Below are 13,310 nucleotides of genomic sequence, written 5' to 3'. Positions count from 1 at the left end.
ACACCTACTTGAGTTTGCCGAGGGCCCAAAGCAATAGCAGCGAGCGTGCGGGATGAAAGCCCCATTTGTTCCAGTGAGGGCTAGCTCCGGTGTCCACTGCTGTCACTTTAAATGGCAACACTTCACTATTCCAGAGGGGAGAGGAAGGATCAGAGTACAAAGGGCTTGGCGGGGGGGACAGCATGGGAGATGGATACGGGGAGGGGGGCATGGCTGGATTAATTTCCCACAAAGCGGGGCTCAGCTTCAGCCGTCTGGAAACACTGCACTGAAATAGCCTTTTCCTGGGCTTGCGTCTGTCCCGTTCCTCCCTCAGTTACGTCAGGTCAGTTTCCATCAGGTTTAAACAAAGTGCTCCGTGTTGGGAGCAGGCAGGGCTAGAGCAGATCAACCCTAAGCCATCCACTCCCATACCTATCTTCAGCACGAGCTGCTTCAGGAGCACTGGAAAACCCAATCGCCCATGCTGCCCGTAGTTGTTGCGTGATACTGTATAGCAGGATAGGGATTCCTGCCTGACCCTGGAGCATGAGAGTTGATTACGACTGTAACAGAAAAGAAAGAGGAGATGCCCTGGTTGTGGAGGTGATTTGGGGATGGAGGCTGGAGGGGAGCAACCTCCTTAACCCAGAGAGAGGGCAGCATGGCACCAGAGGCCTTCTTGTGAGAGGGGCTGTGTCCCTGTGACCCCTGCTGGCTCTCCTGTTTGCAGGGAGCTGGGGCTATTGGGGTGGGGAGGCAGCAGGGTATGTCAGGATTGCACCCATCAGGCGATGAAGATGCGTGAGCAGGAGCTGAGGTGGTAACAGGAATCCCCATGCTGCACCAGTGCCAGAGGCAGGGTGGGCGACACAGGGCTTGGGGGCTGCTGGGAGACCAGGTTCAGGCAGCCACTAGGCCGTGCAAAGCCAACAATCCATGCACCAGCATCCTCCAGAGCCCCTCAAGCAGCAGGACCCGGCCCCCCACTGTCCTCCCCACCGGCAACATCTCCAAACCCAGGGGGGGACAGCAGCTGCTGGGCCCCATCCCCCACCTCAGCTGGCTTCCTCTTCAGCCCAGTATCCCCTGAGGGCAGAGTTTATCCCTCTCTCTGTCAAACACAGGGCAGGGGCCTGACACCCCCTGGGGGTGTGTACAAGCAGGAGATGGGCACTTGTGTTAGTGCTGGAGATAGATGGGCTTCTCCCCAGAGTGGGGCAGCAGCCCAGCAGTCCCTACCCACGCACCCAGACCCTGCCAATGTGTCCGGGCCTACAGTCTGCCAGCGAGGCACCACCATTGCTAGCCGAGCAAAGCCTGTCCCACTCAGTGACGTCTGGATCTGGGTCCGCACCAGCTCCACTCAGCAGCCTCAGCCCTGGGGACATCTGCTCCGAGCAGCGCTGGGCTCTGATCAGCTCCATGTGCCAGGGCAGGGCCGTTTCCATCTAGATCCACCTTCGTTAGACGTGCCTGAGCCCTAGGAGCATTTTGTACCAGCTGGTCTCAGCCAGGCTGGGATGGGACACGGAGTGGGCAGAGCTTCCCCCACCCAGGAGAGTCTCCTGTCCCAGCTCTGCGGATTCCCTCACCCCTGACTCACAGCCCCCTGCTACTCCTGGACACCCAGCTCTGCCAATGCCCCTCACCCCCCTGCTACTCCTGGGCCCTCAGCTCTGCCAATGCCCCTCACCCCTGCTACTCCTGGGCCCCCAGCTCTGCCGATGCCATTCACTCCTGACCCGCCACAGCCCACTGTGGGGGAAGGCCCCAGCCTTAACCCTAAAGCGCTAGCCCAGTGCACAGAACCAACCTGCTGGGATCGGGGCTGCCCCGGGGGGGGGGGGGGGGGGAGCTGGATCTCCTGAACAGGTCTGTGAATGACCTAGCGGGGGGGCGGGGGCGGCTGTGACCTGGGGGTGCCTGGGACACGGGGGGCAGGCAAAGCTTGGAGTCCATCACTGGGGGCCCAATGTCTGGGTTCTGTGCCGGGGCAGGGGGACCGAACCCCCTGGATCCCCCCGCCTGGGGGAGCCGGACCCGGCCCGTGTCTCTTTAAAGGCAGCGGCAGGAGCCGGGCCCGCCCCTCGCACCTGGGGACCGGCCGGGCTGGGCTGCACTGCACTGCAGGAAGCAGGAAGTTTGGGCTGAAACTTCGCGCACCAGGAAGTGTCCGGAGAGGCGAGAGCGGAGCCCCCTAGAGCATGGTGAGTGCCCGGGATTGGGGACGCGGGCGGGGGGCAGTAGTCCCCCCCTTTACAGGGGTCTCTGGTGCCCGGAGGGGATCCGGAGTGACTCCGCGCGGGGAGGGTCCCGGGATCGGCTCGGGAGCTGGCTGCACAGCGGCTGCCGGGCCGGGGGGGGGAGCGGACTGGAAACAGCTGCTGGGGGCGGGGGGATCCCGCCTGACTAACACACCTCCCCCGCCCCTTCTCCGCTGCGGGGGGGGGGGGGTGTTAAGTGACTTGCCTGAGCTTAACCACCACCTGTCCCCCTCCTCTCCAGTGCTGGGGAGAGAACCCAGGAGTCCTGGCTCCCAGCTGGGCCATACACCCACTGTGGTGTAGCTGAGCGTGGCCCACCCTGTCTGGTGGCTGCTGGGGGGAGGGGGACACAGGACAGGATCCGGGTGACAGAGGGAGAAAGTGGGGGCTGAGACAAGGGACCCGAACTGCGCGCTCGGCGCTGTAGGCTGTTCCCTGGGCCGTCTCCGTGGTGACGGCCGGGCAGTGCCTGGGTAAGCAGAGGCTGGGTGCAGGTAGCGATTGCTGTGGGGCGGGAGATGGCTGCAGCCAGCGTGGGGAGGGGAAGGGGCAGCTGGGATATTTTCTAGGAAGGGAATGGGGGTGGGGGGTCTGCAGCGTCTCAAAGGGGGCGCAGGAGCAGGGTCATTCTTGAGCCCAGAGAGAGACCCCCATCTCCAAAGTAACAGGCTCCTGCCTGTGTCCTGTGCCCAGTGCCAAGGCCCCCCATGGATCCACAGGCTCTGAGCTGCATGGCCCTCTCTCTTTTCTCCCCCCGCCCAGGACGCTGGGTCTCATCAGCCCCCCCCCCCCCCCATCCCTGCAGAGCTGCCTAGAAAGAGGAAGTGGGCGGCCTAACGGTTCCTGCGCCCTCGGGGTACTGCAGTGCCCAAGCCCCGTTCTGCAGCCAGAGCCGGGCACAGGTGGGGGACAGGCCCCTGGAACTGCAGAGCTGTTTTGGGGCCAGGGTGGGATGTTGGGGAGGGGAGATGGCTCAGTGGGCGTTTGGGGGCAGCGTTGGCGGGTGGAGTGGATGGAGGCCATAGCGTCCTTTACAGCTGGGCTGGGTCTAAAAGGGGGCTCCTGGCCTGAGCTACCTGCTGTGTGGGGCTGGCGGGGGCTGGGAAGATGCAGGGGGCTGGGGGTTGGGGGGTCTTTAGGGGGCGGTCTTTAGGGGGCGGTTGCCAAAGGACTGGTGCTGCTGAGGCCCCCCCTAGCCGTGATCCCCCATTGAGGGGGACAGAGGCTCTGAGCCATGGTCTGTCCATCTGAGCTGTCTGTGAGCAGCTGCAAAGCAAATGGGCAGAAGGCAAAAGATTAACGTCCCCGTCCCCCCCAGCCCAGGCTCGCTGGCACGTCCAGCTCCCTGCATTTGGGGTCACTAATTCACCTGAGTCAGGAGAGAAGGGGTTAATTCCTGGCCCCGGTGCTGACTGCGCAGGACACCCCAGTTCAGAGCCCCCCGGGGGGGGGGGAAGCTGCCTGGGATCTGAAGGGTTAAGGGAAGGAGCTCTGGCGCCCCAGGTGTTGCCAAGGTGCCCTGGCAGTGAGGGGTGCGGTAGGGATTTGGGGAGGTTTCCCTTAAAGGGGCCACGCAGTGGGAATGGAGGGGTGCTCTGGGCCCTCTGCTGTCTGCTTCCTGCTGGGGGCCTGGGGTTCCACCTCCCCAGGGATGGGGTGGGGGTCTCTGCACCCCCCGTTAGAGTCATGTTGGCCACCTCTGGACCTGTCCTGGGTTAAAAACGGGGTCAGATTTGGGGGATCGGCATGGTGGGGGCTAAATGCAGCAGGTGCTGGGGGGTTGAGGGGGGTCCTGGGTGAGCTGCTATGAACGGCCGGAAAGGGGAGGTGTCAGTCGTGCTGCCTGCCAGGGCCAGTCTAAAGGGGAGTCTCTCTGCGGGCTGCTGGACTCAGACAGACCCTGGGGCTCCCATGGGGCTCCCTCTGGCCCGCACTGGGCAGTGCTGCCCTGGGCTGGCTCTGCTCCCTGGTGCCTGACGTACTTTGGGCGCTGGCCCAGGGCAGCGTTTCTGAGATTCCGGCCTGGGACCCGCCCAGCCCGACATGCCTGGGTCTGACCAGCCCAGCCGCTTGGACTAGGCTCAGCAGGAGGGGGAGGAGACGAGGGGGTGGCTCTGACCCTGCCCCCCCCCCCCGGGGGGTGTCTCAGGCTCAGGGGGTGCTTCCATCCTGGGGCTGTCGCAGGTCCCTGGGTGGGCTGAGTTTGCTGGGTCTCTTCTCCGCAGGAGGCAAGGACCAAGCAGAGCTTTGGAGACAGCCCCCTCTCCACCCCTGCAGAGGGCTCTGCCCTGGGCCCCCCTGGGCTGGCGGTGTCACACCTGCTGCCCCGTGCCCCCTGCAGGCAGAGGGCAGAACTGCAGGAGGGGAGATTGCTGGGACCGACCCGACCGGCTGGGCGAGTCCGGCTGGCGGTGGAGATGTGACAAGGGCGCTGGAAGTTCCCTGTTGACATTCCGCAGTGATAAGTGTTGGGGGGAGGAGGGGAAGGGCAATCACCCTGGGGGTGCTCTGCTCCATCTCCCAGAGAGCTCCCCCCAGCCCAGTCCTGCCCTGTGGGACCTCCCTCAGCCTCTGTGCCCACAGCTCTGCCTCGGTGTCCTGGATCCCCCTGGCCTTGGGCCGGGCACCCTCCTTCCCCAGCTGTCTCCTCTCCCTTCCTTATGCTGGCTGAAGTGCTGTGGTCCAGTGGTTAGAGCAGGGGGCTGGGAGCCAGGACACCTGCTTCTATTCCTAGTGCTGCGTGGGGATGCTGGGAGACAGGACTCCTGGGTTCTATTCCTGGTTCTGCCCCTGCCTTTGGGTTTGCTATGTCAGCTGCCTCAGTTTCCGCACAAGATTGTTCTCCTGTGGTAGGCTGTGGGCTCGAACAGAGTCTGTGAAGCATTCTGAGCTCCTCAGAGGGACAGGGCTGCAGCTGGGCCCCTTCTCGAGGGCCCCTCCCCCTTTTGCCTTTGGACCTCCGTTCTCTGGGCCCCCAGAGGCTTTGCCTGGGCCAAGTGTCCTGCTCCCACAGCCGCTCTCCTGTTGACCCCTGGCGGGCGCTCTCCCTACAGGAGGGCACTGCTGGCAGCGGGATGGCGACAGACCGGGTGAAGAACCTGCAGAGCGAGGTGGAGGGGGTGAAAAACATCATGTCGCAGAACGTGGAGCGGATCCTGGCGCGGGGCGAGAACCTGGACCACCTGCGGAACAAGACCGAGGACCTGGAGGCGACGGTGAGCCCTGGTGGGGGTGGGGACCGGGGAGCAGCAGGCTGGGGGAGACCCCGACCCTGTGCTCATGAGGTTCCTGGTGAGGTCATGGGGACCCCAAGTCTGGAGTTGATTTCCAGGGGGTGGGGGCCGGAGCCCGATAGGGGGTTTGGGGCAAAGGCCTGGCACTGGGTGCCCCTGGTTCTGGTGCCACCCAAGCTAAGACAGGCCTGGGCACTGCCGTGACCCCTAACCTCGCTGTGGGGGCTCCGCTGCTGCCCCAACAGGCTCAGCTGGGCATGCTGCCGCCGTGGAGACGGTGCCAAGCAGGCACAGGGCTGCTCGGCGGGGGTGGGCGAGTGACGTCTCACTCTAGTTCGGATCCTGCCAGTCCTCTGGTCCCTGCCCACGTGCATTGCATGACGCCCGCTCCCCGCGGGGCGGGGCTGTTTGCTCAGCCCCTGATAAACCCTGGCAGCCAGCGAGGCGCTGTCCCTGCGCTGCCCTTTGTCCCGCGCTGGCGCTGCTTATCTGAGGCTCTCAGCACTCAGCCCGGGCCCGTGCCAGCAGCTGCCGAGGGAAACACAAGCACCCTCTGGTGGTCAGCTCTGGAATAACGTGCCCATAGCTCCCCGGCGCCGGTTTGGCTTGGAGGAGCGGAGCTGGGGCAGCACCCGCATGTGGACCCGCCTGCTGCCATTGCTCGTGCCTGCAGATCTGCCCATGTGAGTTAAAGCGGTGGAAACTGGATTTCTATCCGCCACGCTGGAGAGCCCAGGCCCACCACGGGCCCGGTGTAGTTGCAGCGGGAGGAAATGCCCCGGTGAACCCCCCAGTGCTGGCTCTGACGGTGGGTGCGTCTGGTAACCCAGCACCGAACTGGGGTGGCCTGTGTAGATATGGATGAAGGTCAGTGCTGGTCCGATCTGCCAGCCCAGTGAGTCTGTGTCCAGGTGCAGCCTCGCCCTGAGGGGGTGCGGATGTCCCCCCCCCCCCCCCCAATCCCTCTGGTTAGAGCTGCCCCCGGCAGGTGGGGGGCTGTCCAGCTGCCTAGGGCCAAGCCAGGCAGGGGCTGGAGGCTCTGGGTCAGCACAGTGCTAACTCCCCCATATCTCCCACCAGTCTGAGCACTTCAAGACGACCTCGCAGAAGGTGGCCCGCAAGTACTGGTGGAAGAACGTCAAGATGATCGCCATCATCTGCGTCATTGTGGCCATCATCGTCATCCTCATCATACTCTTCGCCACCAACGTCATCCCCACATAGGCTACGCCCCGCAGCCTCTTCCTCTTCCCCCACTCCACAGCTTCCCTGTCCCCACTGCCTGAGGGTCGCTGGGCTGGGGGGGGGGCAACGCCTCCTGTCAGCCCCCTGAGGCTGCCCCTCCCTATGCCAGGAGGGGGAGGGCACTCGTACCCTGACCCCCATTGCCTCCATGAAAGCTCCTTGGGGACTGTAGCCCCCTGAGGGGAACTCCCCTGCTCCCTCTGGCTCTGCCCAGCTCCCTTCCCCCAAGCCCTCTGTCACCCTTTCCCGGGCACCCCCATCGGTGTTCCCAGGCTGGCAGAGCCAAGCCACGCGGGAGCAGCTCCCAGCCCCTCTCCATGTGGCCAACGGAGCTAGATCTGCCGCCCATGGCCGTGGCCCCCCAACTCGGCTCCACGGGGCGGGGTTGTGCCCTCTGCCCAGTGTGGCTGGCTCTCGTCCAGCTGAGGGAGAAGGCGCTCCTGGGGCTAGGGTGATGGGCTTGGATCTGGGGAATGCTCTCCCGCCCCCCTCTCCCCGCACGTGCCCTCTCTGTGGCAGAGCTGGGCGTGGGCAAGGGCTGCTCTGTCCTGAGCCAGACGCAGCCCCGCAAGGAGCGATCTACCTTTTGCCTTAATAAATAACGAGAGGAGAGATCCCTGCAGGAGGGGGCAGGGGATTTGTCAGCAACCTCTGTCTGTCCAGGCCAGGGGCTCATGGGCTTCACACCCTAGGTTCTCATAGCTGCCGCCACCCCATGGCACCCCAATAGTCTGTGCACCCCCTGTCCTGCCTGGAGAGGCAGGTGCTCTTGGGGGTGCAGTAACCCCCTCTTGCCTGCAGGGGGAGACTCTGCCAAGGGGAGCAGCTGGGAGCTGGCGGATGCCCTGTCGACTGGGGGGCAGGGAGGGGTGAGCAGAGCTTGTTGCAGCCTCAATCACCCCGCCCCCTCCCCACATGCCCTGAGTTTGGCTGTGTATGTGGATCTTAGGTTTTTATGACCAGGCTCCCCCATCGGACCGGGGGGGGGGGTCCCCTGTGCCGAGCAGTAGAAGTAGTTACAGAGCCTCCCTCCCCCCCCCGACCCTGGAGTGGGAGGCCAAGTCTTCCTGCTACCCCCCCCCTCGCCCCCCAGAGACGCAGGCTGCGCTCCCTGTAATAAATGTATTTATACCTCACTGGAGAATAGAGATTTATTGGAAGGAACCAGCCTCCGCCTCTGCTCTGTTCTGTCTGCTGAGTCCCGGTGGAATCTCTCCCCACAGTGGCCCCTGCTGGGAGAGGCTGGGTCTGGAGTAGCTGGGATCCCTGCACCAGCCTGTGCTGCTCGCCTGCTCCCCACAGTGCCCCCTGCTGGGAGAGGCTGGGACTGCACAGGCTGGCAGTGTGCTGGCCCGGGGAGCGGGAGGTGGGAGGGATGTTTGTGGTGGTCCTGCGTTCCAGGCCGTGACCAACTTGTAACCCTCAGCCCCTCACCCTCTTGTGCTGAGAGTGCAGGATTCGCCCGGCAGCCAGCCCTGCCCCCAGCTCTTTCCAGGGCCCCTCCCAGGTGAGGATCTGCCATGCTGCACTCCCTGAAACTGGGGCATGGAAGTGGCTTGCCAAGGCCGTGCCAGAGCCAGGAAGAGAACCCAGGGATCCTGCCCATGTCTCTTGGCACAAACGTGGCAGCAGCTTGGTTGTGAGAGCTGGGGGAGGGCTAGGGGCTGGGGCTAGCATGTGGGGCAGGGCGCAGCGTTCCCTCCTGGGACTGCTTGACCCAAGGCAGAATCTCAATGGTGACAGTGCAGGCGGAGAACTAGAGAGAGACCCCCAGCGTTTGTCTGTGCCTTGTTGAGGAGCCCCCTTAGTGTTCACCACAGCCCCGCCCTGTGGGATATGACACCTGTATGAAGTGAGGACCCGGCCCTGCCCCACCCCAACCCCTCGCATGGGCTGAAGCCCCTCCCACAGACAGCAGGTTATTGCTCTTTGTTGTCCCTGATTCCCACTGCCGGAGAGACGTAAAGCATCTGCTTGGGCACAGGCCAGGCTGGGAGGGGGCCGTGGTGACCAGCACCAGCAAGTGTCCCCTTCCTCCAGCCGCTTTGTGGTGAAGATGGGGCCGGAGGTTGGAGGAGGCAGATTTCGGAGCTATCCCTGCCCATGCTGCTTCTCCCCACCTTAGCATTTCCTATACAGAAAGCATAGCCGATGCTATTCCATCCCCTGTGAATGGGCTGATCCCATGGTGGGGATGGGGGGGGGGTGCTGCGGGACACATCACCCATGGCACTGGGTCCCCCCAGCCCTGTGGGGCTGCAGCCAGTGCCCGAGGCTGTCACCAGTGCCCATGTGGGTGAAGTTGGCAAGGGCAGCTGGTGAAGGCTGATGTTGCCCTGACTGCCCAGGGGCCACATGCTGTAGCCAATGGAGGGGAGATTACTGGGTGACCTTCCCCCCCCACCCACACACACAGGGAGAGGGGATCCCTTGGCCCAAAGCCCAGGCCCCTAGCACTTGAGTTTCAGGAGCCTTGCCTTTTGCTGGCCCCTTGTCCACTCTGGGCTCAGCCACTAGAAGGTACCATCACCGATTCCCCATGCAGCACCCTCCCAGGAGTCATTCCCGGACAATCCCCTGGCCAGGGGTAACCAGATTCTGCTGAGCAGAGAGATGTGGCTGCCTCTCTGCCTCAGTTGGCTATTGGAGAATCCCCTTTAGCCCTTTGGGGCTATGACACACAGGAGAGCAGACCTGATTCCACCCAGCAGAGGGCAGTAACAGCTGTTGGTTTTAATGTTTGATCAAGAGCTCAAATCCAATGAGGGATACTTAAAAGAACCAAACAAATGTGAAAAATTAAACAAGCTCCTCCTAGAGGTAGCAACCTGTTCAGCTAATGAGACACCAGCTAGAAGCAATTCCATCACTGGCACAAACTTCCATTGGCTGGTCAGAGATCTTGAGGACCGGGCGTGTCCGTGAGCAGATGGACCCTTTTGTGGCTGGGCCATGCCCTCTGCTCCCCTGCCATGGCTCTGTTCTGTTTCACACCAGCATGTGTTAACATGTGGAACTCCCTGCCCCAGGGTGTCCCTGAGGCCAGAAGCTCAGCAGCGTTTGCGGGCAGGCTGAGACATTGGGCTGGTGATGAGAGCTGCCGGGGGGACCTCAGAGACTTCTAACCTGTTAGGCTGAGTCCTGCCTCAGGATATGAGCTAGCCCCCGGCTGGTGGGATGTGGCGAAACCCCCTCCATAGGCAGGTGACACCACAATGGCCCTAGGCCATGGGCTTCCTGCCCGTTCCTCAGCAGCAGCTGGAACTGGCTGCTGTGGGAGCCAGGATACCAGGCATGATCTGCTAGTGGGGCAGCTGGCTCCGAGGCTGGGCTTCCGCTCCTGGATGGGGCTGTGGGAGCTCTGTGTTCCCCTAAGCAGCTGCCCACAGCACTGAGACGCTGGCTTCTGTGCCAGAGCCGGCCCGGGCAGCCGGGGTGGGTGGCACAGACAATGTGCAGTGTGTGGGGAACAGCTCGCGTTCCCTGCTTGGGCCTCAGCTCTGGGCGGGTGCCACGGAGGCTGGGCTGAGGCCTTGTCTGATGGCTCAGGGAGGCAGGGAGTAGAGGGGGGTTGGCAGCTCCTGGCCACTGGGAGGATGGTGGGAGCAGCTGCCGCCGTGTGGGCACTGCCAGGTGGCTCCCAGCCGCAGGCACTGGCTGCAGCGCCTCAGGGCTGGGGAGGCCGGTGCCACCTGGTCCCTGCCAGGGCAGAGATGCGATGAGCCAAAGGGACTGGCGCCAGCACTATTCAGCTGGGTTTACACTGCTGCAGCCCAGCTCTGCCACCCCATCCCCGCTGTGTCTACCCCCTTCAGTGCCAGCACGATTCCCACCCCCACCCCCTGATCTATCCCCTCTGCAGCCCCAGCACTGGCCCTGGCCTCCCTCACTCGATCCACCCCCGGATCTACCCGCCCCCATGCAGTTACACCCTGAAATGGGTAAAGTCCTGGGCACTTTGTTCAGTGCCCCTCCCCCCGCATCCCAGTTACCCCAACCACAACCCTGCCCCCCTCCCCTCAACTCTTCCCTGGGCCCAGGAGAAGGGAGCAGCTAACAACAGACTCCAATACCTCCAAGTCCCCCCCTGACCCGGCAGGCTCCCCACCACAGCCCATCTGCCCTGCACACCCCCATCTCATGCTGCGAGCCAGTGGGTGGGACTGGCACATTCTGGGCCTGGGCCAGCACCTGACCATTCCTTGTCACTCAGCTGGTGCTGCCTCATGTGGAAATCTGCTGCCTGGAGCCCTGGGGAATGGGACGCAGGTGTGTGTGTGTGTGTGTGCATGCTTGTCAGCGTCACCCATAGACCAGGTCTCATCACTGATCAGGTGCCACACACCCAAGCTGCCAGCCTGAGCTGCCACTGGCCTAGCCTGTGCCCAGCTCTTGCTGCTATCATCAGCCCCCCCCCCCCTATGTCATGGAATTCGATCTACAGTGAACTAGTGAACAGCTCCAATTACACTGTGAACATTAGGTTTCAGAGTTAACACGGGGGGAGGGGAATGGGGCCTGCACAGTAGCTGCCTGCAGACTCAGGGACCCATGGCTGCATCAGTTCTGCTCAAGTCACCTTCTGCCGGCTCTTTACAGCACCACGGCTAGAGCCTTAATTACTGTGTAACGAAAGCTGAAGCCTTGGCCCCAGCTCCATGAGCCTGAAAGCCGGCCCAGGCTGACTGAGACCAGCTGTAGACAATCCGGGCACCGGTTCCCACCCCACCCACCTTCCCAGCGCGGGGCCCTGTGCCAGCCCCTGCAGGAGCTGTGCAACAGCTGCGCCATCACGGCGTAAGAAGGGAAGTGTGCAACTCCCCAGCCACCTCCCCGGCCCCCAGGAGCTGAGAGGCCTCGTTAGAGCCCACTTCCCATTAGGTAATTAAACGGTAAACAACCGTCACGCTGGGGCAGGGCGATCCCAAGTGCAACAGCCTGGGGATCAGTGGATTTGGCACCAGTGACAGATTTGCCCCATCTCAGGTGTAACTGTGCCAAAGCCACAGGGCTGACACCAACGTTCCTGCCATTGGCCCAGTGGGTTATGGGTGTTTGAACCTCCCGCTCCCAGCATCCCCTGTGCCACCAATGGGAACCCCACACCACAGAGCTGGGATCCCGCAATACATGACAGCGGAAATGAGCAATGCACCCCGCTCTCGTTGACCCCGTGGGCTGGTGTGGGGATGCAATGCACTTCCCTGGTGTGAATGCCCAAATGCCACTTCTGTGTGTTGGCAAGGCCTTAATGCGCCCCCTGCAGCATGACCTGAGACATGGCCAGTGCTTCAGGCAGAGCTCACTGCACTGGGCGATTCTGGAGAGATCCACCCATCTTCTCCTCCTGGTTTCTGGCAGTCAGAGGTTAAGATCACCCTGAGCATGGGGTTGTGGCTCTGATCATCCTGGCTAATAGCCATTGAGGGACCTAGCCTCTGTGAACTTATCTCATACTTTTTTGAATCCAGTTATACTTTTGGCCTTCACAACATCCCCTGGCAAGGAGTTCCACAGATTAATTGTGTGAGGAAGTACTTCCTCTTGTTTGTATTAACCTGCAGCTTCTTAATTTCATCGGGTGGCCCCTGGTTTTTGTATTGTGGGAAAGGGTAAATAACATGTCTCCAGTCACTTGTCCCACACCCTTTGTGGGCGTATGTGTCTCTAGCCCATCCCCCATATTTGTCTCTTTTCTAAGCTGAACAGCTCTGAACTTTGCACTCTCGCCACATAGGGAAGCTGTTCCACACCCTTGACCATCTTTGTTCCCCTTCTCTGACTCTTTGCCAGCTCCACTCTCTCCTTTTGGAGCTGGGGCGACCAGCACTGGGCACAGGATTCCAAGGGTGGGAGCACCAGGGATTGATGTGGGGGGTGTGATAACTTTTGTCTTATTTTCTATCCCTGTGCTAGTAGTTCCTAGTCGTCTTTCTCATCACTGCTGGGAACTGAGCTGGAGTTTTAGCCCCATGACTCCAGTCTCCTTCTTGAGCTAGATCCCATCTCTGTGGAGTTGGGCTTGTTTCCCCCAAGGTGCATTACTTTGCACCTCGACATGTTGAATTTCAGTCCCCTGGCCAGGTAGATCCCCCGGAACTCAGCTGTCTTGAACAATATTAGTTCATAGGCAAATGTTGCCACTTCACTGATCACGCCCTTTTCCAGATCATTAATGAATTTGTTGAACAGCCCAGTCTGAGGGGACCCTGCCATTCACCTCCTGCCCTTTGTTTCCTGTCTAACAGCTACTGATCCAGGGCCTTCCCTCTTTCCCTGACTGCTTCGTGTCCTCCAGAGCCTTTGGCGAGGCACTTGGACTGGAAGAGTGAAAGGGGGGGCTTTTCGTGCAGTGAGACACCAGAAATCGACACCTCCCCCCCCCATGCAACCTGCCCCCCCGAGAAGCCAGGTGGGGCAGCAGTGGCCTGTAGTAACTGACGCGCAGTGTTTTCTGTGCGCTGCTCCCTCTGCCACATGCCGTGGAGAAGGCCACACACCCTGCCCTCACCTTCCTGCTTCCCCGGCGCTGGCCTGGGAGTCCAGTGTTCACCTGGGCACATGGAAAGAAACTAACGAGCCGGTT

The 13,310-nt window shown here is 62.1% G+C and overlaps 1 protein-coding gene across 2 annotated transcripts; it reads left to right on the top strand.

The window, feature by feature from the left end:
• Positions 1-2,049: 2,049 nt before the first annotated feature.
• Positions 2,050-7,860, top strand: VAMP8 (vesicle associated membrane protein 8). 2 transcript variants are annotated; one of them, XM_008173926.4, is made up of 3 exons: positions 2,050-2,189; positions 5,300-5,461; positions 6,560-7,860. In XM_008173926.4, exons 1-3 carry the CDS (start codon positions 2,187-2,189, stop codon positions 6,701-6,703), a joined length of 309 nt encoding a protein of 102 aa, XP_008172148.1. In that variant the 5' UTR covers positions 2,050-2,186; the 3' UTR covers positions 6,704-7,860. The 2 variants fall into 2 exon arrangements, with proteins under 2 accessions (XP_008172148.1, XP_065440376.1); XM_065584304.1 differs by lacking the exon at positions 2,050-2,189 and adding an exon at positions 2,589-2,719.
• Positions 7,861-13,310: the final 5,450 nt, after the last annotated feature.

The sequence above is a fragment of the Chrysemys picta genome, chromosome 2 (genome assembly GCF_011386835.1).
Source record: "Chrysemys picta bellii isolate R12L10 chromosome 2, ASM1138683v2, whole genome shotgun sequence".
Taxonomy (NCBI): domain Eukaryota; kingdom Metazoa; phylum Chordata; order Testudines; family Emydidae; genus Chrysemys; species Chrysemys picta.
The sequence above is the reverse complement of the archived record's forward strand: the minus strand, read 5'-3'. Positions and strand labels throughout refer to the sequence as shown.